Raw genomic sequence first — 25,924 nt, 5'->3', positions numbered from 1 at the left:
AAGCAGTGCCCAGTGTCTTGGGTTTTAAAGCTCCTGAGCTCCTGCAGGCTGGGTGTGCATAAATACTACCCTATCAGAAGGGCAGGGAGGGAGGTTTGGCAGCTTTTCCTATCAGTTTTCAGAGAGATCTGAGGACGTATGAAACAAACTGACACTACTAAGAAACCTCTTATCTTCACAGTTGTCCTTCCAACAGGGATCCCCTTTGGACTTGAAATCACATATCAGATTTAAGACTCAAATACTCTGCAGCCTTAACAGGAAAACAAATGGAGCTTCTGGAATTCTAAACTAACCAAGACCTTGTATCTGGCTTTTCTTTCCTGATGTTTGGGGGAAACGTCAAGTGAACTGAATATTCTTGGGTTTCAGAGATTCACCCAGTTGTTAAAGCAGAATATTTCCAGAAGAAGAGAAGCAGAGCTTAACTGCTAATATCTAGGCTGAACGAAAGGCCCCAGTGACTCTCCTCTGTCTCCTAAGATGTCAGTTTTAGTTCCCAGATTAAAATTAGAGTTGGCTGCAGTTTTGCTTGGCTGAGGCTTTTTTAGTTGAAAAATCAGGCTTGGCATGATTAAAAATTGTGTAGATTTGTGACATTTGGCCGGGATTAATCAATTAATTTTTCCCCCTCCCCCACAATAATTCTGGAAAATCAAAACCATCTTAGTTCTGCAATTCGAAAGTAGGTTTTAGTTCAGAATTTACTTCAGTATCTATATCTTCTTTTTTTTTTTTTACTTGCAAACGAAACAATCAGCAAAAATGTTGGGAACTACAGAATTCCTTTCTTTTGTGTATTATTTTTCCCTGGACTTATCAGTTAGGCACACATATTTTATTTCTTTTGCAGCCACTCAACCAATGTTTTTCCTTAGAGCTGCAATCAAATGGCAAGATACATTGTTTGTCCAGCACAGTTTAAAATATGTTTTTACATTTTTGACATCTTACTATGACTCACTGTGCCTCTTTACCCTGAGTATATTCACTATGATGCATTTTTATTTCACACCATTGTCTGGATTTTTTAAGCCTGACAATGTGAAAGCAGAAAGTTTTAAGGGAAGATTTTGAGGTGCTCAGTTTTAGCTCACATATTGTCCTTATCTATTTAAGGACCAGAAGATTTGAGTTCAAAGATGTATTGTATGCAGTCCATTACTCCTGAAGGCATGTGTGGTAAGGAGTCCTTTCTGAGCTCTTCTAGACAAGTCTCAGAACTAAGAATGCAGTCTGATACCTGAAATGTAAGAGGGTCAACAAGCCTTACAGAGAAACTTTCATCAGAAACACCAAACTATCTATTCTTGAATAGGTCCACCTCCCTAGAGGGCCCATCAGGGACATGTAGTGGGTTAATACCTGAGGTTTTGGCCCAAATTTATTAAATGTATTTAAGACATAAGGATAAATTGCCAACAGACTGAAGAGGTATTTAATTTGAGACAGCTGAGAATGGCTAGATGGAGACTACTGAACACAGATCCCAGCAGCTATCACTTGTCTCAGTTCATCAGTACCTAGCTGTATTTCCTTTGAGAAAAAGAAGTCTGAGGACACCCCTGTGATACTGATAAAGGTGGTGTAGCCTGAGTCAGACAGTGCACGAAAAGGTGTTCACTGATGATAGGTCCAAAACTGCTTGCTCTAAGCCTTTGAAGGATAGCATCTAATTAATCCAGCCAATTGCTCAAGTGAAAGGGTCCTTTTATAAGCTCTTTAAGAGGGGTCTTGACAAAACAGATAGTGCCTCTTAAATATGTTCTTCCATCCATTAACTCTAATTGGTTGATTAAGATAAAATCAATTGTTGTATGCCACTGAACAGCTAATCTTTAAGGCAGTTCTTACATTAACTCCCCTTGGATCCTGTAAAATAAGAATTCTTGTACGTTAATTAAAATTGCACTGTATGTTATAAATAACTTTGCTGGGTGGCACAACAAACCATAAACTACTAGATTAGATTTGCATTTAAAATGCAATAGCATTCTGTTGTTTTCATTACAGATCTAACATAGAGATATACCCCCTATCACTGAGCAGTAGGTTCTGGAAAGGCTGCAGAATTGTAATGTGCAATCTCTCATTCAATAAATCTTCTCAGTAAGTCTAGGAGTGGGGGTGGGAGAGGAGAAAGGCGTGCATAGAACACTCATTGACAATAAAAGACCTGACCATTTCTAACAGGCTGCATCTTGCCAATCTGCAGTCTCATCACCCTGCCTGCAGTATGTGCTTTTTTCTGTGTGGTGCTAGGAATGCTTAAATCACACCAGTATCACTTCTATGCCCCATAAACATCATCCACGGCAAATCTGCAATACACAGCAGACTCTCCTCTTGTGTAACCCCACTGAAATGTATTTCTGATTCATATAATGGAAACAGAAGAGACAAAGAAGTCTGCCCAGGCTTATAAGCCCTCAGGACATGAAGATGGCCACATCTCCTTCTCCTTCTCTGCACTGTAATTTGTTCAGAAAAGTGGCTATCAGAATGGATTCCAGCTGCTAATAAAACCAACATCTACTGGGGACTTGGGACCATTTCCTGCAATGTATATGGGACTGTGATTCCTCATAAACAAAGCCAGGGTTGGATCCAGCATGTGGCTAAGCAGTGGCAGCCCTCTGAGGCTACACTGGGATGCATCTGCTGTGTGTGCAGGGTAGTGAGGTGTAATGCAAAGCTGTGCTGGGGTAGCACATTACCTTCCTGACTACCTATACTGTCCCCCCACACCTGCATCCCCAGCATGAACCAGGACAAACAGCTCCATGGATATGAGGAAACAGGAGAGCGGTCACGGAGCTGCTCTAACATTGATACCTAAATCTGGACAATGTATTAAAATCTCTCCTTCATTACCAACATGACATTTCTGTTACTGTCTAGAGACACACCTCAAAGGTGCTTGTTTAAAAAGCTCTGCCATCAAAGAGCATTTAGTAGCTGTCTTTCTGTCCTTGCTGTCTTGGAAAGACAATTCCCTGCCCCTCTAATGCCTGACAATACAAGGTGAAGCATGCCTTGTGCCCAGACCTGAGCAGCAAGGGGTTGTCTCCCACAGACTGCTCCCCCTGTCTCTGAGCAGTTGGAAGTTCTGCATTAACCGCTATCACCTTCTAAATCCCTGTGGCAATTCAGACAATACTAAAGTAAACAGAAATAAAGACATGACTCATGTCAGAGCTGGCTGTGGCTATTGTCAAGAATTTCAATAGGCTGTGCAGATCCTGAAGTCAGGGTATAGTACTGGGATCCCTTGCTCTGCAATGAACTTACAAAACTTTCTTTCAGGTTTATGATGCAAAGTGCAACAACTGATCAAAGCTGCTGAGATTTTATTTTCCATCATGTTCATCAGACCACAAATGAAAATGTCTCTTTCCCCTGCCTCTAAGCTCAATCCCTGATCCTCCTTCCCTCTGTTACAGCATTTTTATGGGACTTTCTCCCACCTACAAGATCCAGAATGCAGCATATGTTCCACATTGAGATAAAGAAAAGCTATGTATAGATTTATATAAGTTTTTTAAAATAAGTTTTAAAAAATAATTTACATTTCTTTAAAGAACCTCTCACAATACTTACGATCACCATGTTTCTCCCTGGCTTAATAACTGTCAGCAGAATTACATACAATAGACCCACAGAGGTCTTTAAGGGACCTGAGCCCCATTAGTAGACCACTTCTGTGCTACCTCCATAATTAACATTATCACCAGACCTGGGAAGCACTTGAGCTGTAAAAAGGAAATTCTCTCTCTTATAAAGCTTCTCATTGGTGCTAGCGGTGCGTGCTAGCTTAGTGTAGGCACAGAGCAGGGATTTATGGGGCGGAGAACTAGGAACTGAGTGGAATCAGCAGCTAGGATTTGTTTCTTTGTGAAAACAAAAAGAGGAAAAGATAGGAACATCCTTCCCAAAACAACTACCTGAAATCTAGGCTGAATCTGTAGCTCAAGGCTTAACTTTCCTCCCAAGTCCAGATGCCTTGAGAGCCTGCTTTGCCAAGGTTTGTCTCCAGGTCTAGTCTAGGGTTAACTTGCTTCTACTCCAAACGCAGGGTGAAATAGCATGAACTAATGTCGGCAACATTGCTATTATTGTATACAGCAGTAAACCAAAAGGCAGTTTGAACAGTGTTGAAAAAGGGGATCTTCTCTGGATATCCTCTGACAGCCATGCCTGTACTGAGCAGCTCTAGCTGGGACAAGCAGAAAAAACAAAGCATGAGTTGATTTTATCTTCCTGACAAAATTCTCCTTGAGTTTTACTTTAAACAAGAAACTATGGTAACTGGGCTGCTCTTTGGGGTGAGAATAGTATTGATATGGGCAGCACATGGGAAAGCATATTACAGAGCAAAACCTGCCCTTCAGCTAATAAATCACGTGGCTTTCTTCTGCCTCCATCTTCTAGAAGATGTCAGAAACATCTGGAAATCTGGTGCTGCTCCTCCGTTCACAAGTTCTCCTTGTGTATGAGACTCTCTTGCTTCTCTCTTTAGAGTTCTTTGCCCTCATTTGCTCTTTGTTGAGGCAGAAACAACCATAGCCTTATGGTTTCCTTAGGGCCACAGTTCAGCTGAATTAATTATTAATGGAAGGGACAGGTTGCATCTGTATTAAAAGCAATCAGATGCTTTAGCTGTACCTATTGCTGCTATTGCATTTATCCAAGGAGTGAAAGGCTTCAGGAGTTTCTAGTGGCCATTCACTGTGCTCATCTGATGCAATACCACAGCTGTATTTCTCAGAGCTGATTAACATGGTGTCATTGCTGTTGGGATTCTCCTGCCAGCTGCATACCAGCACACTTCAAATGCTAAACCACTGTTGTACCTGCTTGTGCTACTTGATCAGACTTTACTAAGGAGCCCTAATCCTTTCCTGATCAGCGATTATGTTCCTTGCCAAAGTGATGATTCCTGCTTGGACCCACTCTACCTGCTCCTTTGCTTTCACAGAGCCTTTGCACTCTAGAACTGCTGCAGGAATCAGGCATCAAGGGAGAAACAAGTCCTACACAGACAATAAACTGCCACACCCTCAGGGAGTGCTCCTTTGGAAATTTTGATCTGCAATAGAGATGGTATATGGGATCAGCAAATGCAGAAATTTAAGGACCACCACTTCCCTGGGGCTGGGAGTTCAGCGATAACAGTAAAACTGATGTGAAGCTACAATCACTGTCTTGGAAAGGCTTTTTGCTCCCTTCCCCCAGTGATCTCCCCAAAAACTTTGTTGTGTGCTGGGATCTGCCGTGTTAATGTCCCCAGAATGGCAGGGAAAACACAACTTGCAACAAGAATTACTTGGGAAAGCAGCATGGTCAACTGCAGAGGACACATCTACCTGCTTTCTCGCTGAAGACACTGACAAGTCCTTACTTGGTCAATGGCTTTTAGTCAAAACACTGTATCTGGCTGTTTTAACTCTTGCCCTTTGCCTCACTTTTAAATCATGTCACAAATTGGGACTTCCCTTCCAAATGCAATATCAATCCCAATAGATAGAGTAGCGGGAAGATGTTTTTGCATTTGGCAAGATGCATTCACTGAAACCTGTCAAAAAGATTGATTCTGCACTCCAGAGAGTTGCATACAATGTTTCTGACAGAGCCACAGGCAAAATCTCCACCCCAGCATTAGCTCCACTGACTGTCCAAACTTCAAGTGCCTATGGAAGAATGACCGACTGGAGGGCCAATCTCAGCTACTCGTAACTGCATTCAATGTAGGAGGAAATTAGCATCTCCATGTTCATGTTCTAATGACAATAACCTTCCAAACAGACTGTGGTTTGTATTTAAGGACTTTTGAGTGCTACATAGTTCAGCCATAGTCACTGGATGGCACAAGTTCTACAATTAATTCTCTAGCATGCAGACTATCTCCTTTTACTCTATGCGTTTTGTCACCCATTTTCTCGCGTATGCTTTTAAAAACACACCTATCTGTGACTACAGCACATGGGGCCAGTGATCACTAGAGGGGAGGAAGGTTTTGCCTACTTATGCTCTTTTTAAAGGGTAAAAGTCTTTAAAGGAAAAGAATAGTAATAACATTTATTATTAAAAAAGTGCTTTCTGCTTACAAGCAATAGAGATCCGCAGGGCCAGACCCAATTTCAGCCATCTTCTGTAAAATCCTTTAAAGTCTTTGTTGATTGTCTGATTAATATTTGAATGAAAGGGATCTCTAACCAATTGTGAAGACACTTCCTAAACAATTCTAATACCCTTTGCAGAAACCTTTCCAGCTCTTTCATACTTTGGAATGAGTTTAAATGTGTGAATTTGAAGTAGCAGTAAACAGACCACCTTGTAGAAACAGTTCTGGTTTCTTTTCTAATGGGAGAACAGAGTTGTTTTATGAACCACAATTATAGCTACATTTTCTTGAATGACAGATTAAACATGTGAGGCACAACCTTCCAAAATACTTGTCTCCAGAACTTTTTGCCAATGACAAAAGTATACAATGCTATGACCCACGGCAGGCATGTGAAGGCAGACACTCTTACAGACTTCAGTCATATGCTTGGGGATTAACTTTGTGGTATGGGTATTATTTGAACTGCTTTAGAATTTAAATTAAGTTGTTTCAAATATCTTCACTAAATGAAAGAAAAAGAAAATGGAGGAGAGCGGGGAGAAGAAACTGATTAATAAAATCTGATTTATTCAGTTAATTTAAAGAAATGAAGAGGTAGCATCTTCAGCTTCCCCCTGCTTTAATGGGTGGAGTTGCACGCAGGTTTAGTTCAGCTCACTGTGCTGGATTTCATAGATGAACAGTCCTGAACATTTGCTTCTACACTTGTATGCATCAGACTTTCAAGTTGTGCCTCTCTGCTCTGAGCATTAAATAACAGCCTTGTAGGTTAATTGGCACCCCTACTGAGCCTCTGTTCAGCAAGTACTTGTCGGATTTTTAAACATGTTAGAGATGCAGATAAAGAGAGGAGCTCTTCTTTCAGTAGTTATTCTCAAATCATATCAGATACATTTATTATCCTCATGAGTGTTTCTCCCCATATAAGCATCTCTCTCTGCTTGCCCATCTGTCGTTCACTGCAGTATCTGAGCACCTCTGACATGCTGCCACTTTGACAAACCTAGCAGTATCGCTGTATCGGGTTTTCTAAGAACCTTCTTTTTATTTGGAAACTTACAGGTTTTTAATGTAAATTAAAGCACTGTGAATTTCCTCAAGGTTCTATAAATGATATTGATTCACAATTATAACAAAAGATATCTAATATTCCTGTATATTTCTTTTACTATTTTAAATATGACGACACTGTCCTTCTTGGTCATTGCTATTTTGGTGTGTGAACTATTTCTACTGACGCTTCCATTACATAATTATCTCTGGACTTTCACCTTATCCTTCATACGCTGTGCTTAGATACCACACTGTGCCTCTCTAAGAGTTGGTGATTTAATCTTACTTATGTCCTCATTTGAAGGAGCAGAGAGCCAGCAGTATGGCATTTTGATTTTATTGGTTAAAAACATGTGCTATGTTGGAAGAAATTCACTCTAATGGTTTAAATTTCACCTTAAGCATAAGGGCATATGAAGGCCTAAGTAGCACGTTATTCAGACCATTTAAAGGCAGATAATTCATGTTCTAAGATGTTTATTATGCTCAGCTTTTGTTAAGCTTTTTTTTATGTGTGTATGTTACAGAAGGGTAGGGAATAGGCAGTCATACAGACTGTCCCTGGCTGCAGTCTTGGAGCTAATCAGCGATTAATGACCTGCAGGGAGCAGAGAGGATATAATCACTTAAGTGGCATAATTTGATAGAACATAGGTTGATGAACCCAGTGGTGAGGCAAGGGGACAGCTAAATACTCCTTGGAGGGAGAAGTAGCTGCTCATCCACTGGATTTTTCTCATTTTAAAGGAGGAGGATTTGCATTCTCTATGGTCCATCAACCATAGCCAGTGGTTCTGTTGCTGTCTAACTATATTGTGATTTTGGTATACGCTTTGGAATTGGTCTATGCTGACAGAGTCCTTGTTATCTAGCATGTAGGCCTGGCAGAAGCCCACACTGACTATGGCTGTGCGCAAAGAGGATCACTTACAAAGCTTTTAACATAGCTGCTTACCCATGAAGCATCCCCTTCCATGCTAGCACTTCAAATGCTGGCACTGCTGTATCAGTCCCTAAGCACCTGTGTGTTCCTGCTTCATTCTGGCCAATAAAAAGGAACAGTATCACTTGTTTGACACACATAAACCATGTTTGTTTTCCTGACTTTCTAATAAAGAAAATTTTTTTCTCCATTTTTTTTCTTGAAGAAGCATATCCTTTGGGAATCAAACACATTTACAAAGGAATGGGATACTGAAGAGGTGATCGGCTTTCTTGATTGTACTAAAGCTGATAGGTACTATATGTCTTGAAAAGTAGTGGAAAGTCAGTGCCTTGGGAGTCATTTACAGGCATGAGTCTGCAATTCTAGAGACTTATTAGGAATTACTACAAGCCTTGGTGTAACTGCACAGAGGACTGGAGTCCCCACACTGGCCCCCAAGAAATAACTTGAGAGCCAAAGTCTGAGCAAGTCCTGCTGTTGGCTCAGTACAAGAATGCAGTTCTTCTAGCATGTATCAATGGCCATTTTATGTAGAAGGATATAGGAATGTACAGGTAACAGCAACATGATGGGGTTTTAGGTCATTTCTTATGAATATTCAACATCACAGTTGGATTAGCTGTGGAACTGCAGGTATACTCCTTTTACTCCTCTCTTCTCCCTACCTTCTTTCTTCTCTGGATTTTGAGCATCTTAGCAGAAAGAAGGACTGAGACCTAGCAAACCTGGTAAATTCAAAGTATGAACTCTAAGTAGAAAGCAAAAAGAGGAAATTAAATTCTGAAAACACCCAACCTATGCCATCTTCCTGACCTTATCTGAACCCTGATGAAAAACTCTCTCCATCTCTCCTTAAAAGCACTGGAAGTGATACTGTGGTAGACTATGAAATGAGTGTCTGAGGCTGGCTATGAAATGAGTGTTTGAGGTATCTCTTTCCCATCCCCTTGATGTTTGTAACACTGCCATATGCACAGCTGATGCTCTGAAGGTCAAGCTGGGTTAGTGAAGCTATTCTTTAAGATATGTGCCAGAACACTTTAATTCTAACTGTCTTTCACCTGATGAAAGTTTAGCCAGTAACTTTGATGAAATTGCTCTGACTCACAGCTGGTGATGGTCAAGGCAATGCTATAGGTTACAGTGTACTGTCCCAGAGGTGGGGCGCAGCTGTCTTTCGCTTTCAGCCTGAACAATTGGTTTGTGATGCTTTGCACTTTGTAGTCAGAAAAAAGAGGCTAGAAAGTGACTTTTCAAAAGCAAAAGAAAATTGAGTCTGATTCAGGCTATGCGGACTGTGGAAAGATCAGGGGAATTTTGTCCAATTCCACTTATGTCCCATTATTTGTACACTGTACAGAGGCTAATGATGATCTATACTGTCATACACCAAATCCGAGTTTAATCATTAATACCAGATAGCTAAATTTTGGGAATACACAATAACAGCCCTTCAGGGGACAATATTCCCAGTTCTATTCTGACAATGGTAATTCTAAGTTAAGATATATTTCTAGAACAGTTTTGTTATTGGACTTTTTCTACAAATGTGATTGCTTCTAATTAGAAATTATTGTTTTAAATCTACTCCACATGGTCCTTCCTTTTAAGCAAGAAAATTAAACAGTGAATCTTCTCATCTGTCACCTTCTGTAAGCTCCCCTCCTGCCCTGCTTGTCCCCAGTCTCACACAGTAGTGGACATTCCCAGATTATAATAATCTTTTATAGCACTCTCACATTCTGTTCTCTAGAATGTAATAAGAGAGTTCTACTTGGCCATTCGTCAAAATGTAACAATTCCATAAGGTACCAGCAGATGCTAATTACCAGTGATCTGCAGGTGAATCCACCAAAGAGAAGTTCATGGGCTCAAGTCTCACATATTGCAAGGGTTTAATCCACACACTTGTACTCTCGAATGGTTGAAATAAGCCTCAGGATATGAAGAGGCTGGAGTTCAAAGTAATTTTAATCCCTGTGTGGTTGTCATAGAGCTGTGTTTGATAGGTATTCATGTAAGAAAGTTTAAATCCATTGAGATTTATTTTAGGTAGAACTGCTTTAGCAGGATGTAAAACATCCATGTCCATACATCATGCATGCATGTGTAAATAGGTTCATGTACATGTACGATTTACTTTGCTTTATGATTAGATCATACACTGTTTCTCCACGTGTATTATGCCATTGGATGTGTATTACCAATTTACATTTAATCAGAGCTTTTCAGGTATGTCTTTGTCCAAAACATCCTGACAAATATAGCAAATACTACCTGTCTCAGCAGCAATGTATGTATATTGCTGTCTGCCTGAAGCTCTTCCCCTCCACCCTGGTTATCTTGATAAAGTGGTTGTTCAGGAGCCTAGCCTTCATTTCTCCCCCAACAGCAAAAAATGCATGCACAACAAGCAGCAGACTGAAAAATTATGTTCACGCCTTGACCTTGAGACTTCCTGAACCAGTTTGGATTGGCTCTCCCTTTGAAACAACAGGCTTCCACAGGAAGTTCATAAATGGGCCCAAGTCACAGTAATTGACGTAGTTTTAATATTTTTAACTTGGTTCTTCAAGAACTACCTAAAATGGGCGGCGTTTCATGGATACAAAGAACTGGCCAGCTTTTCCAAGAGCAAACGTCAGTGTGCTGGGTGCAATGCAAACCGTTGAAAGCAGTGTGACTAACGGGCCATCGGGCCGTGCTAACACAGCTTCTGCTGAGCACTGCTCTGGGGATGTGGCTGTGTGCATTGTGAAGTTGCACTGTACTCCACCATGTCCCAGTGCCACCACCACTGGGTCTCCCAACACTGTAGGCAGCCAACACTTCCAAAGAGCTACACTACATGGCTGTGTCCCAGACCCCTCAGCTTTAGGCAGGTTTGGATGCACAGCTTAAGCATTGATGGAATCTCTTTCCCCATGTAGTACTCACCTCCCCCACCCCTGCCAATTCTCACCTCTCTCAGAAAGACAAAGCACTGTACGTCATTCTTGTCTTAGAAATGGTTTGCAAGACTCCTTCAGAGGTGTTAAAGAAAAGTTATTTTACTCCCCAAGCCTGAAATATCAAAAGAGGGATGTGTGAAATGCCCGTGGTTTGTTCCATTCACAATGACAGGGGAGAGGACCAGACGATATAAATGTTGCAAAGAAACGGTATTAAATCTTTAGAATGAGAATGATTAATGAAAATGGACAGGAATACCTTGCTTTTAAGGTGTTTATCTTTTTCACATGGCTCTAAAAAAAGATGCAACTGCATTAAAGACATTCCTTTTCATTCATTTACTTCACACCTTGTTTTCTCATTACCTGTTTAATATGAACTTAATGGAAAACACTCTTATTTACACCTCTGCACTCCACTGATTGTATGCTATAATCTGATGACAGATTCAGATTCAAAGGTCTTGAGTGCATTGCTCCTATGTAACTATGAAAAGGACATTTTCTTGTTTGCAAATAATCTAATGGAAAGGGATGAAAGATTGTTATTAATGTTAGTAGTGCATATGACTTCAGACAGAGCTAATTTATTTATAAATCAGCAGCCCCCTGTCAAAGGGCCATAATGATAGGCTTTGAAGCAACTTTTAAAATGAATTGTCTAGTCTGATTAGTTAATGATTTGGTATTTTCTGGTCTATACTTAATTGATGTACTTTGTAAGATAAATTATATATATATATTGTTGCTTTGAGAAATTGACAGAAATGAAAAAAGGAAGCAGGACTCCTTCCAGCAAATAGGCTCTCTTTTCATTCAGTCAAGAAGTCAGACACCTTTCTTACTGAAGAACAAAGCAAGCTCTCCCCACCCCCTCAAGCCACAAAAATTAGACCCATTGGATAAACCAAATACTTTTAAATGTTCTTTGGTTTGTATATGTAAACCATAGGATCCAGATCCACTGGACTTTCTAGTATACATTTGCAAGGTAAAAGGTTAATTTGGTGTCTTTTTTTTTCAACTGGTAAAAGCCTATGCTGTATTCTTCCAATCTTTCTTGTAAGCATTTCCTGAGAGGGGGTATAAGCCAAGCAACATGGAGGATCTGCTTACAATATCTAGCAGGGGAGGTCTTGCCTGTTTGTCCAAGGCTAGCAGGTCTTACATAATAATTTACTACAGTACCTTTCTGTTTCCTGGTCTGTGGTTTGTTGCTTGTTCTCAAAGCCAGTGAAGCTGCTCATATCCACATAGCCGTCATTCTCATTAGCAGCAGATAATGCCCTGCTAGGGTCTTCAAAAAACTCGGTAAAAGTTCCTGCTCTGGTGGATCTTCGAGGAGGAATTTGTATGTTTTCATAGTCAGAGCTCATAGCAGGAATGTTCTCATAGTCAGATGTGTCGGCGTTGGGAAAAGAAATGGATCTCGGTTTCGTTAATGGGAGTGGCATGAAAGGAGGTCTGGACCGGTCCTCAAAGGACTCCACCCTTGACACACTCCTGCTGAAAGACTTGGGCGTTCCTTTTCTTTTCCCATCCTTATAGAAAAGAACAGCTGAGGGAGACTCAGATGCACGGAGCTTCCCCACATGCGATTTTAGTTGAGGTGAGCTACTTAGGCTCCTCCTGTCCAGCTCCATCAGCCTCGGAGGCCCATGATAGCTAGACTCTGATGAGGACCTTGAAGAGGAAACATTAACATCTACATGGACTTTACTTTCAGTTTTCTTCTTGAATTTTAGAGTGAGGAACCTCTTAAAGGAAGATTTCTTTTTCTTGGAATACTTATCAGGTGAGTCATTCTCTATCAAAAGTGAAGGGGAACTTTTAGTGATTGGCTTTTTGGTGATGTAGGCAAGTTCAAAAGGAGGTGGTATATCAACTACTGAGGATGGAGTAGATATGCCACATGACGAAAAATTATTTCTCTGGGAAAAACCACCTGATGAACCATTGACACAAGGCAAAGATAAGTTGTCTTCTGTCCTTTTTATTCTACCATCATCCAGTATACAGCTATCACCTTCCCTGTAAACAGAGACAGGTATCTCTCTCCCTTCAACAGAGTAAGATCGAGGATATAAAATGAAACGTCTTGACTTGGTTGGTAATGCCCTGTTGGCTTCCATTGGTTTTCCTTCTGCTGAAAATAAATTATTGCCTAAATCTTCTGTCCCAGAGCCATTGTGGGAAGATGGTAAATCAGTTTCAGGTCCAGTTTCTTCTGGAACTGTTTCTGGGACATAGCCCGGCATTTTCCCAGACAGCGACCGTGTTCTCGTGACAATGCTTTTACGATCAATGGGCAGCAAGTTGTTTTCACCATCTATGCCTAATTCACCCATTTTACTGTGATCAGCTGCTAAATCAGTCTGCCCATCATGGGCAATTTCATTTTCTGCAGGAAGGACATATGGGTCATCTAGGGCATCACTGCTAGTTTCTCTTTCCTCTGATTCTTCAGGCACAACAACCACTTCAGGGACTGCTAGATCTTCATGCAAGACATGTTTGGTCCCACAGTCTACATTCATTTTGCCATGCTTATGGACTTCTAACTCTTCCTTAAGTGGGACTTGTTGAGGTGGACTTGGGCCACTTTTGCTGAGGCTGTTTGCATCCACCTCATTGTCTTCAAGTTGCAGCTCATCTGACTTAAGGGTTTCCACAATACTTTCACTATGCTCTTCAACAGTCACATCTTCCAGCTCTGGCTCCATCCCTGGACTACTAGGTAGACTATCAGAGATCACACCATCTTCATCCAGAAAGGTCCCTTCTGTTTGAAGGTTCTCATCTGAATGTTCCATGGGTATTTCCTCACCACATTCATTCTCATAAGGAGCAATTTGACAGCCATCATCCATATTCTCTGCATTCACAGTTTCTTCTTCCCCTTTCCCAGAGTCTTTGCTTGCTTCACAGGCTACCTCTGATGTCTTCTCCTCACCTCTCCTCTCAGTGATCTGGCAGCCATCACTGGCATTTCCTGTGTTTGTATTATTGTGCTCATCTGAGTCTGCTTCCTCCTCTTCAGCTGCTGCTTGATGGATGGACTCTCTATTTTCAGCACTGGGTTCATCTTCACACAATTCTAAGCCAGGAGCCGCTTCTTCACTGGCCTCATTGGGCAGCATGTCAGGGCTTGCACAGTCATAATTTTCTAACTCCCCTTCCATGTTCAAATCAAGCTCTGCATGTGCACTGTGGTCACCATCATGTGCTAGACACCCACCTCCCTTTTCTAAAGTCTCAGGCAGTTCCTCTTCCTCCTGCCCTGCCTTCTCAGAACCTGGGATTGATTTATCTGTCAGTAGTGGCATTACAATGGTATCTTCACAGATATCATCCATTAGTTCCTCATCTCTATTCAAAACGTTATCACTGTCAGTCTTACAATCACTATTGTCCTTAAACAGTTCCAGGTTGTTAGAAGTTCCCTCCTTGTTTTTGGTTTCACTACAATCACCTACAACATCCTCGTCTTCATCTACATTCTGGGAAGCATCATTATCCCCATCAGGGGCATCTGAGGGCTCCTCACAAAGTGCTTCAGACAGGTCACAGTCTCCAGCTGACTCTTCAGAGTCTGGTTCCATTGGTTCAGCAATATCTGAAGAGTTATGGTGGTCATCTTCAGAGACTTCTCGATAACTGGTATCCTCATCATTAGCAACGTTATCCTCTTCCTTCTCTACCTCTTCTGGAGCTTCCGATACTTCATTTTCCACAGAGGAATCTAGGTTCTGATCATGCTCATGTTCCAAGTCATTACAGTCTTTGCTGGTCAGCTGAGCTTCAGGAACAACAATGTATTCATTATCTGCCTCAGATTCTAGGCAATCAGCATTGCACTGATTTCCTTCATACAGCTCTGCATCAAGACATACCAGTTTCCCATTTGAGCATATATTTAAGTTATTGTTGGTATAAACACTGGATTTGCCCTCAGTGTCAGCTGAGAATTTTGGCTTAGGAGCAATAGGTGGTTTGGGACCCCTAGACATAGAGCTCGGGTTATGAAGAATATCAGCCCTTGGCAGTGAAGAAGAAAATTTGGAGACAGCTACTGGAGAAAGATGACCAGTAATCTTTGGTTTCGGCGCTAGTGGTGGCTTTGTGATTTCTGGAGAAAAGAGAGAAAAGCCATGTTAGTCATCTAGGTTTCTTATTAAAGCCAGCAGAATATATCCTACAGAAGACTTCATCTTATACCAGTGACTTCTAATACAGAAGTAGTTCGGCCAATAAAAGGCTCAGCTCTGAAAAGAGAACTCAAGGAGCAAAGCATATGCACTGTGCTTCCACGTGGCACTGTAGCTATTCCAGGGAACATGGTTTAAGGTCAAAACTGAACTAGATGCAGCCCTAGCACACCTGGGGAGAGAAAGATGTACAGCTGCAGAGCCAAGGGCGTATCATACACAGATACCCACAGATGGGTAACACCTCTTGCACTCAGAAGTACTAATAATAAAACCTTTTGATTCAGCCCCAGAAATCTGTTTGCCCTAAGATTAAGTATGAACACTGATTCAATGATGAAGTGTTTCACTGCAATGAAAGAAATGCCTTTCAGCCATATTAGCTGTTCATTTAACACAGTACAAACACTTTGTAGCAATGATTTTAGTTTCAATGTGTAGTTTGCAGAATTTCAGCATTGAACAAAATTAAGCTTACCAAAGATCAAGGTTTAACTCAACTCAGCCAAACTGAAGCAAACACTTGGTGCCCAGACACACAGTCTTCCCATCAGCCATTACCATGATAACAAAATATGGAGTTACATTTTGTTTGACAAACAACGTAATCATGAGGGATAAGATGGTTTGCTAAAAGCTTGGCTAATACTTTACATTGATTATGCAGCTGAGCTATAACGCACTGAAGGAAATACTTCAACCCAAAACAGGAAGAGAGTTACTGGTTTAAACTTAAGTTCAGTTTTCAGTGTACAGCTTCTTCAGCCCCTTCTTTAATCAAAAGATCCTCCATCCTCCTGTAAATGCCAGAACCCCATGCAGGTACAATCTTCTCTGAACATCAAAATGTACTTTAAAAAAGTGAATTATCTTGCAAAGCAGGGCCAGCCATGTTTTCTAAACTATTTCTAGTGGAAGTGCTGACACATGTGTAGGGGAATTCAAGCAGATCAACAATAAACTAGATTGAAGCTAGAAGAATTAAGTCATATATGGCCATTTTACACACAGTACAGTTTACATGCCACAGCCATTTCCAGCTGTCTTGGTCCTGAAATTAATATACTTTAAATAACTAAATGAAATGCTGAAAGGCTGAATAAATAGGCAACAATAGGGATCCTCCTCCATGAGATTTTAGATGAGATGAAGTACGTGGTGTGAAGAAGCCAGCACACCAAATGGTTACAGATGGTAGTAAGAGATGGGTTTTGCTCTTACTAATGTTTCCTAGCCATCAATGTGTAATTACATGGTTAATCAATCAGAAATCTCTAATTCTTTTTATAATTTTAATTAACACATTCTCATGGAAAAAGGGGGCCTCTCCACTGTAAGGAAAAGCACGTGACAGACTATTTCACCATGAAGGAGAAAGGAACAATTCTTTGTGCAAAATCTTCATGCCCTACACACAGGAAATAAGGGAACAGCATCTCAGGACACACCATCTGGGACATGGTTCCTATGCAAAATCCTATCCTAAATCATGGTACAAGTTTCAGGAAGTGTAGCTACTGTGCTGTTATATTTTGAGTATTCTGGAATGCAGACTTTTGACACCTCAAAGTGAAGACAATTAAAATTCAGCTGTGCACCATACTGAGAATAAAGTAAAACTGAATGCAAACTGCTTAAAAATATTCTCTGATTGTTCTGATATTTGGTGTCACAGTACTTTTCTTATTGATATCTTAGTCCAACTGAAGTAATTTGTTTTGAACTAATATTGGCATATTTGTTTGGTTGGTCTCTGGGAGGTACAAGAGGCTGTTTCTTCTGATCTTAACCTTGCTGAAATTTCTTCCAATACTCAGGAAGATTCTAACAATTTGGCATTCTGATGTAGTCAGAAAACAGTCTTGCTAGAATTATGAGACACCAGAGAGATTTAATCTAAGTTCAAAACTGAGTCAGTGATCTCAGCTCAGCCCAAAAAAGTGAGAAGTCTGTTCTAATCGGTGCCTTATTGCATGAACTGATTACGATTATTCTTTATCTGGGGTTTTATCCGAACCAGCTTCATGTGTGGGAGACTTAAAACAACTTGTGGAAAAAGAAGGAGAGAGAACTGCATATTCACCAGTTCCCGTTACTATAGTGTGTACTCTTGTTTCACAGTATCCACTGCTGCTTTGAGCTGCAGGGCATCTGTCTAATTACTGACATCACAGTACGCGTACCTAATCTTTCCCTCCAGATTATTTCTGAAACGTTATCTGCCAAACACTTCACCGTTGCCGAAGTACCATTGCTTCTGTTTCAGCCAGCAGCAAGACGGCAGCATCTGAAGGCTGCAGAGCACTGAAAACTGTTTCCAGTTAAAAACAGGGAGGGAATAGATGTGGGTTGATATCTTGTAAGCCTGGCTCCCCACCAAATCTACCTTTGGATTTTTAAATCAGTTATTGCAACAACTGAACATCCTAAACTAACTTTCTGGTAGTAAAATGCATGAAATTTTTATTAACTAAAACCAAGTCCTTAACCTTTCCCACCAGAAACCAGCAATGGACCCCTTACCCCCATAATGACATATTCTTAGGACTAACTCCACAGAAGAAACATCACTTTGGAGGTATACCTCTTCCTGCAGTGTCTGGCTTTTCCTAGTAATGTCTACACAAGAGTAGGACACAAATATACCTACTCCGTACAAATGGAGTACTATACTGAAACACTGAGTAATGATAAAAAGACTGGACTGTAGAGACTGTAGAGAATGCCAGGATCTCCCAAGCTTTGCCTTACAACAAATTTGAAATAAAATAATGTAATGGACTCATTTTCTTTACGTAAAATAACCATGCAAACACCCACTTTAAAAAAAAAAAAAAAAAAGCTTAAACACAGTTACCCACCTTCCCTTCAGTGTTAGCAAAAGGAATCAAGTAATCTTTAGTTTTTCCTTCTGCTACCTTCAGTAACATTGCTAGTGGAAGAGAATTTATGGTAACAGACCCCATTCATAGTATGGTAATAATAGGCATTGTGATGTTCTACTCTTACCCACTTGTGCCAGCTACTGGTCACTACTGATTCCTTCCATAGTTTTTTCCTAACTGCTCTGTGTGTTGATCTTGCCTTTCACAAGGCTCCTTAAACAATTTTTTTTTTTTTTTTTGCGGGTGGGGGGAGGCAGTGGGAGGAGTACAAGTGTTTGTTTAAAAAATAACCCAAACAATCACTGAAAAGAAAGCACCACTGTTTGCCATTTATCAGGACAATTTCATTCTGCTTCCTTTGCTGTCTGAGCCACTTGAAAGGTTCTGGCTGTAACTTCTAAATGGACACTAAACAACATTGCACCATAAGGAATGTGTATGTTCACAAATAATTGTGCATGTTTATTTTAAGATGTGTTTTATGTTGGAGGGAGACACACCCACCTTGTGCTTAAAAGGAAACTCTTGGGGAATAGGAATTTCTTTAACCTGCTCCTCCCCTTATTGTTCGATGCTTCCTTGTACTGACAAGGACCGCTTCCTCTCTTAACCCACCTTCCTTCAGGCAAACCTGCATTTCAGCATGGTTTCACTCCTGCCATGGCCCATATGAAACTACATTACTCTCCTCCCTTCCAAGTTTCTAAGCAGTGAACAGTAGGCTAGCAGCTCTCCCGGAACGGCAATCAACCTGTAGAGCCTTCACTGTTCAAGTGTTTCTTTGAAAGAATAAACATTTTATAGTGGGGTATTGCCTGAAACACTGCAACTACCCACTTTCAAATGTCCTCCAGATTTAGGAATTAGGCTAGAATGTAATGAAGGCTTATACCTACCAATACCACCAGCCCCCATGAAGCAGCTGTCTTTGGGGTGAAGGCCTAATTAAACACTGAGGTTTCACTTTTGCAGGGATATTTGTAGACATGTCCCAGGCCCCTGGTCTTTGATGGTGGCCCAATAAATTACTTAGCTCCACAGTGCAGATACCAGTTCCAGTCTTGGCTGGTGCCACAATTTAAAATGTTGGAAGTAGCTTTTTCTGACCACCGCACTTTTGTGGACCTGTGTTTTCTTCATGTCTTTGGCATTAATTCAGCTCAGACATATGTTAAAATAGGAGAGACATTGAGGACAGAGATGCACTGCATAGTTCAGGGATCAGCAGAGCTTTTGGATGGAAGTGACAATGCAGGTGGAGGGACCACATTGCAACAGTGGGATGAGACTGCACCAAACCTAGAATCCCAATGAAAACCAATGCATGCAAGTCCTGTTTGTCACTGCTTCTGCCCAGGAGGAAGGGATTGAAATCCACAGGTGGCAAGTGCCTGAGAAACAGGAGGTAGAAGGAGAATATCCAGACAAGGGCATCAGAAAGTCTTGTTCAGCTCTGCAGGAGCTGTATGATTCCACTCAGCTATATCAGAATAAAGTTAAAACTTGTCCTCTAGAAGGCTTTGGTCTGAAGTCAGCAAAAGGTGGACTATATACCTTAGCATCATCCTTATCTTATTCCTGTAATGAATTGCTCATTTTAAAAATAAAGACCTTTTATCCAGTTAGTGCTGCCTGGCTTCTATCTCCAGCTTCTATCTCCAGCATTTGTTATTGTTTTTCCACTGGGTTAAAGACCCATTTATTATTCAATATTGCTCTAGGGAAGACATCTACTTCTCTACAGCTATGTCCTCATACATTCTTCTTTTCGGTAAACTGAACAAATGAACTCATTAAATCTTTGCAGTAGGACAATTTCGCCCTTCCTGGAGTGTTTTCTTATGGATTTTTTTTCTGAACCTTTGCCAATTTTCCAATAACCCCCATAAAATACATGGGGCAGACCTATGGGAAGAACTCCACACTGGGTACTGCCAATGCCGTCTACAGAATCCAGTTGTTTCTTAGACTCAGTTCTTACCATTCTCCATTAGCTTGCTACTGTATCTGGTTGAGTTGCTTGTCCATGACGACCTCTAAATCATTCCCAAGGCTGTGTTGCCTGTTCATTGTCTCTAAACTGATAGCTTTATAACATGCATTAAGTGTAATTTGTTTGAATGGATCCAACTTAATGATTCAGATCTGTTTAAATAACTGCCTTGCCTACTTTGTTAATTACCCTTTCACCAATCTTTACATTATGAAGAGAACTTTTGCCATCTGATACTTCTCTGTTTGCTTTCGTACCAAGGAAAATGTTGGACAGTATCAACAAAATCCTGGCCCCAGAACTACGCATACCACCAATGTTAGAGAGATAACTACTACAGAGTTTTGCTACTGCCGATTAGCCAGTCCTCAGCCTAATTAACCGAGACTTTATTTCTGTTATATAAATGCTTTTCTCTTGAATCAGAATGCACTACTAAAATACTACACAGACATCAGTGTATGTCTTTGCATCTATACAGTTGCCTTTATCAAGCAAATCTGTAACTTCTTCCAAAGACTGGGATCAAATTCCCCATTTGAATCAAGCAAAGTCCCACTATGGAGGAAATGAGAATAAGCAACCATAAGAATAGCAGTAAATATAGGAATTCATTTACATGCCACTTGCTGAAACACTATTATAGACATAAAAATTATTTGAACCAGGAAGTTCATGGTAGCATTTCTATTTTATGAACTAGGCAATGACATGAAACAACAAAGAACCTATCCCAAACAAGCAGTCATCATGCTCATGCTCCCTCTCACATCAAAGAATAACAGTGCTGTCTAAGAGCTCATACCGTAGACAAAAGGTGTGCCAAGGGCTGCACAAACCCAAAAACCTCATGGAAACAGTGTGACTGCACTGTACAGTCACAGGTAGAAGTTTCCACACCTCAGCTACCAAAACCACACCAAATTCTTACAAAGCAGGACAGAGAGGAAATCCTGTACCTGTGTCTGTTTCAGCTTGTCTAATACATGGGTTTATATTTTGACCACAGTGCTTACTCCTTAGAGAAGATATTGCTCTGAGGGAATGGTGCACAGAGCTTCCTATCAAAATAACACATGGAGCTTCACTGTAAGTTAAACAGACAGCTCTTCTTTGCAGATGAAGAGCTGGCTTTGGACCTGGCCAGAACATGGGCACCAACCACTATAGTAGTGCTGCCAGGAATGTAAGGCAAGCCCAGTGCAGAGTCTCCTAAAAGTCATTTATTACATTTCCAGTACAGGAAGCTGTAGGTTCCAACCTGTAATTACAGTTCTGCCAGCTGTCCAGGTCAGACAGTGAGGGTGTGTTTAAGCTGCCTATGTAGATAAGCCATTTTAATGTCATTCTGAATTAAGTACCCAGCATAAACTGTCTAACCTGCTTCAATATGTTGGAGATTAAATAAATGAGGTAGCATGATTTACAAGGAAACAATAATCCCTTTGAGAGGTTCAACTCATAAAACACCAGTGATGTCACTGGTAGGACCCCAGGATGTACTGTAAATAACCGAGATGTCATTAATTCTGCAATATTCACTGCAAAGTAGTTCTCTTTGGTTTACAGTATGTAAATGCATCACTTATTTCACACAATCAGAGAAAAGTTTGAAGTGACAAAAGTTACATAAGGAATGAAAACAGTTGCATGGGTGTCGCTTGAAATGGAAAAGTTAGACTAGGACGTTCTAGTGACATAGGAGTGCAAGTCTTCCTTCCAAATGGGACCTCAGTCCAGGTTTAGGTATCAGCTCCCACCTTGACTTGAACAGCACTTAGATACTTATGTGTCTTCTGAGATCTGGGGCTGTAGGCACTTGAGGTCTGAGGGAGGTCCTCTTCAAAGCCAGCAGGTCACTGGCTCCTATATGCCTCAGACATTTATGAGAACAGTATTTCAGCTTCTGCATAAGTCTGATACTTTTGAAAAACATCTGTCCTCTCCTGTCAGTGTATGTTCTTCAAATGTGTGATCAAAAGTACTCTGTATATAGCACAAAGGCTGCCCTAGCATGAAGACAAACCTAAAGCCAGTAGTAACTATCCCATAGGAATTTTGTCTTCTTACAAATCTTAACTGAAATATTAACAGCTGGGCTGTCAGAGCACATCCCACTGCAGAAATAAAATGCTGTTCTGTACAGTTACTGGAATCTATCGTCTATGATTAGATCAATGCATTATGACTCTGGGATAGCAGATCAATAGCTTACAAACTTCTCTTAGTATATAACTTTATTGCAGCCATCTGTAAATATAATACAACAGCATAACATCCCACAGAGAAACACTGCTGGGAAAGGGGAAAAAATCTAAGACAATATAATCAGAAAAGGATGAATTTCAACACCAAAAAATCTTGATCCTGAAAATTCTCCAGCATTTCCACTGTCTCTAGCAGACTGTACATACAAGTCTTGGTAAGGCTGGGGGACCTGACTATGAAAAACCACATGTATATGACAACTAAATAATCTTGATTCTAAACTACTGGCATATATTTCTTTCTGATGTAACTGTAAGCATTTGTGATGTTTCCCATTCGGCTGTGATTTTACAAGAGGAAGTTCACACTGCAGCAGACAGCTTACATTCACCTGTTGTATCTTATATTGCTTCCTAGGAGCCAAAGATGATGTTGGTTAAAATTCTCTGACAGGTACATATGGCAACTATTCCTATATCACTTTCAGTAGCGGCTGATAGAATATATAGTCTGCTTACACCTCTGAACAATCTGGAGTCTAACATCTCTACATTCTTCCTATGGGCAGCATCATTTCAGCGCCTGGCAATCAAATCGGTACTTAGAGGCTGGCAGGTCCTATGTTGGAGGTTGGGAGATGGGGGTCTGTCTCTTGTCTCTTACCACAGATTTCCTGTGACCTTGGGTGGATTGCTTCATCTTTCTTTTCACATCAGTTCCGCATCTCTCAGGATAATCCATATCTCCCTTCCTGTTTTCTGTCTGCCGTTATTTTAACTTCTGTGGGATCAAGGCTGCCATATATGCCTGCACATACGAGACTGATAACTAGTGCTGTGTATTACTTACTGTAATACAAAGATTGCTAATGCCAGTCCCTGAGTTGTTCCAGTTAATAAATGTCCCTCTCCTTCAGATTCAGTAGGAAGTTCTGTTTTGCACTGATGGGAGAGACATTCCTTGCATTGTGTGAATGTACAAAACAAAGGCTGAGAAGGGATATGAGCACTCTATAAATACAACCTGGAGGTAAACACCAGAGGAGGAAAAGAACTATTTTTAAGCAAAAGGACAATGTAATCACAAGAATAAATGGCGATGAATCTAGTCTGGAAACTAGAAGAACTGGCAATGGTAAGAGGTTCTTAGTTTTGGGAGAGGAATAGCAGGGGAGCTACCTAAGAAGTTTTGGTTTAAGATATAATTTGATGAATTAATAAAAGGAATAATATGACCTTGTGTTCTGTAACAATAGGTACTGCTTTTGGTAACAAAGGTAGTCCCATTCAGTTCTACATTCCTGAAAAATAAAAACTGCTAATAAAATTTATGTCTTTACAAACGGATACATATGATATTCCGTACACTGCTCTTCCACTGACAGCAGGATCAGATTAGAGCCAGTCTGTTTTAAATAATGGAGAGATGAAGAAAGAGAGGTTGGAGCATCATGGCTAAAGCAATTTTTGGCTGGCTCACTTAACTTTCAAATGAGTTTGTCTCCTGGGAGGGACAGAGTCCAGTCCAGACAGGATCAGAAAATAGAATGGAAAGGTCACCACTTTTGGGGTATGAGAGTGTGTCACTCCCCGCTCCAATGGAAAAGAGAACCTTTTGCTTTAAACTCAGCAGAGTGGTGTGACATGCTGATACAACAGCAGAAGGCTGTTTGACCTAGAAGATCCTTTCCAATCCTATGTTCCTGTGCTTTGGCAAACAATGATTCACAATTTCCCAACACATAACAGTTCTAGGGCAAGGTATCTAGTGGAGAAAACTATGGGCTTCAGGATGTACCCATGCAAGTGAGGTGCCCAGCAACGTTCACCTTCTGGAACAAGGAAACACAGTGGAAAATTTTAGGGCTAACACAAAGGGACTGTTTCTCTTCCTCTTTAATTCTAGATGCAGCATTAGATTTTTCCAAATAACTCTGGAGTTAGTAATAATTGTTTCCTGGATTGTTTTGGGTTTTTTACACACACGCCTCGCCCTTGAAAGTCAAAGTGTTAGCGGAGAATTTAAAGTTTGCCCCAATTTTCCAGTGACTTCGTTTAATGTTTAACTGTTGAATGCCTTGTCTTTTGTATGTGTTCCCTTCTCATCCTGTCTCTTTCACCTTCCCAGTTTCCATCACGGAAAGATTCTGTGAAGTTAACAGAAGGAAGGAGGAAGGGTTTGGGATTGCCTTGGAAAAAAATTCTGCAAAAGCCATTCCTCCCCCAAAAACAGACTTTCGGAAAGAAAGTCACAGCAAATTTCCTAGGGGCTTTGTGAAGGGCTGAGTGTGTCCGAGGGACGAGTGGGTGTAGAGCCGCGGCCCTCCCGATCTGCCAGTCTGGTTGTCCCCGGAACCCCCCGCCTCGTCGGGGCTTGCTGCTCGTCCCTGTCCCGGCGGGGGCAGCGACGGGGCATGCACGACCCCCCGCGGGGAGCCAGTGAGCACCTGCCGGGGTGGGGGGAAGAGGAGGGCCAGCCCTGGACGGAGAGGTGCCAGCCCCAGTGGCACGGCCCAGGAGCTGCCGACCCCGAAGGAGGGATGCCGGGACTGGGGAGGGGTGCAAGCCCCGGAGGAGCAACGCCTGGCCGGGGGTGCCGTCCCGGCGGTGTTGGCCCCGGAAGCGGGGTGTGCCGGCCCAAGCGAAGGAGGGCGCCGGCACCGGAGGAAGGAAGCCCGCCCGGCGTTTGGCGACCCCGGGGAAAAGATGTCCGGAGGCGGACAGCCATCCCGGCGGACCCGCACACTTACCGGCGTTGTTCATCTTCCACCGCAACTTTGCTCGCTGGCTGCCCCGGGCGCTCAGAGCATGACCCGGGGGACGGCCGCCGCCTTCGCCCCTCGCGGGCGCGCCCGGCCCTACAGCCCCTCCGGGGGCATGGGAGCGCAGGCGGGGCAGCGGGACCCGGAGCGGCGGGCTGGGCAGACGGCGGTGCCGGCTCGGGGGCGGTCAGCGCCGCGGCGCGCCTCCGCCCTGCCCCGCGCGCGGCCCGTCGGGGGGCGGTGGCGGCGGCCGGCGCCGGGGCCCCGCACGGCCGGCGGCGCGCGGGGCTGGGCCGGGCGGGGCCGGGCGGGGCGGGGCGCGCCGGGCCGGCTCCGCGCAAGCATCCCCCGCCTAGGAGCGAGCCCGGCGGCAGCCGCGGCACAGCTGCCCAAGGGCGCCAACATTTAAAGGCGCAGCGGGTTACCCTGTCCTTCGGCCCCCCTTCCGCGTGTCCCCCCCCCCTTTCTTGTTCCCCACTCCCTTTCCACCGTCCTTGGTCCCGCTTTGCACCCTCATTGGTCCCCCTCTTCCCGTTCCTTCTCCCGCCTTCTTCCCTCCCTCCATATCTCCTCAACCCCCTCCCTCCTTCCATCCCTTCTCCCTTCCATTACCTCCATCCATCCTTTTCCCCTTCTTCATCCTTTTCCTCCCGTCCATCTTTCCCTGCTCTTCATCCTCCGCCCCCCCCCCGCCCCGCGCCCCGCCATCCATCCTCCCCAATCCATTCACCCTCTCCTCCATCCTTCCCACACACACCCCCGCTCCATTCTCCGTGCAATACGACCTCCGCA

At 42.3% G+C, this 25,924-nt stretch overlaps 1 protein-coding gene across 4 annotated transcripts in view; it reads right to left on the bottom strand.

Moving 5' to 3' along the window:
• Window positions 1–25,396, bottom strand: part of FGD5 (FYVE, RhoGEF and PH domain containing 5) — a 116,755-nt gene extending 91,359 nt beyond the window's left edge. For 3 of the 4 annotated variants that reach the window (XM_064455788.1, XM_064455790.1, XM_064455789.1), the window contains exons 1-2: window positions 25,121–25,395; window positions 12,266–15,206 (exon numbers count right to left, since the gene is read on the bottom strand). In XM_064455788.1, coding sequence (XP_064311858.1) covers window positions 12,266–15,206; window positions 25,121–25,133 — 2,954 coding nt within the window. In that variant the 5' untranslated portion in view covers window positions 25,134–25,395. Of the gene's footprint in view, window positions 1–12,265; window positions 15,207–25,120 lie in introns of all 4 variants that reach the window. The other variant, XM_064455791.1, reaches the window with a different exon arrangement.
• Between the last annotated feature and the right edge of the window lie 528 nt (window positions 25,397–25,924).

The sequence above is a fragment of the Phalacrocorax carbo genome, chromosome 6 (genome assembly GCF_963921805.1).
Source record: "Phalacrocorax carbo chromosome 6, bPhaCar2.1, whole genome shotgun sequence".
NCBI classification, from domain to species: Eukaryota; Metazoa; Chordata; class Aves; order Suliformes; family Phalacrocoracidae; genus Phalacrocorax; species Phalacrocorax carbo.
This window is presented reverse-complemented; position numbering and strand designations above follow the sequence as displayed.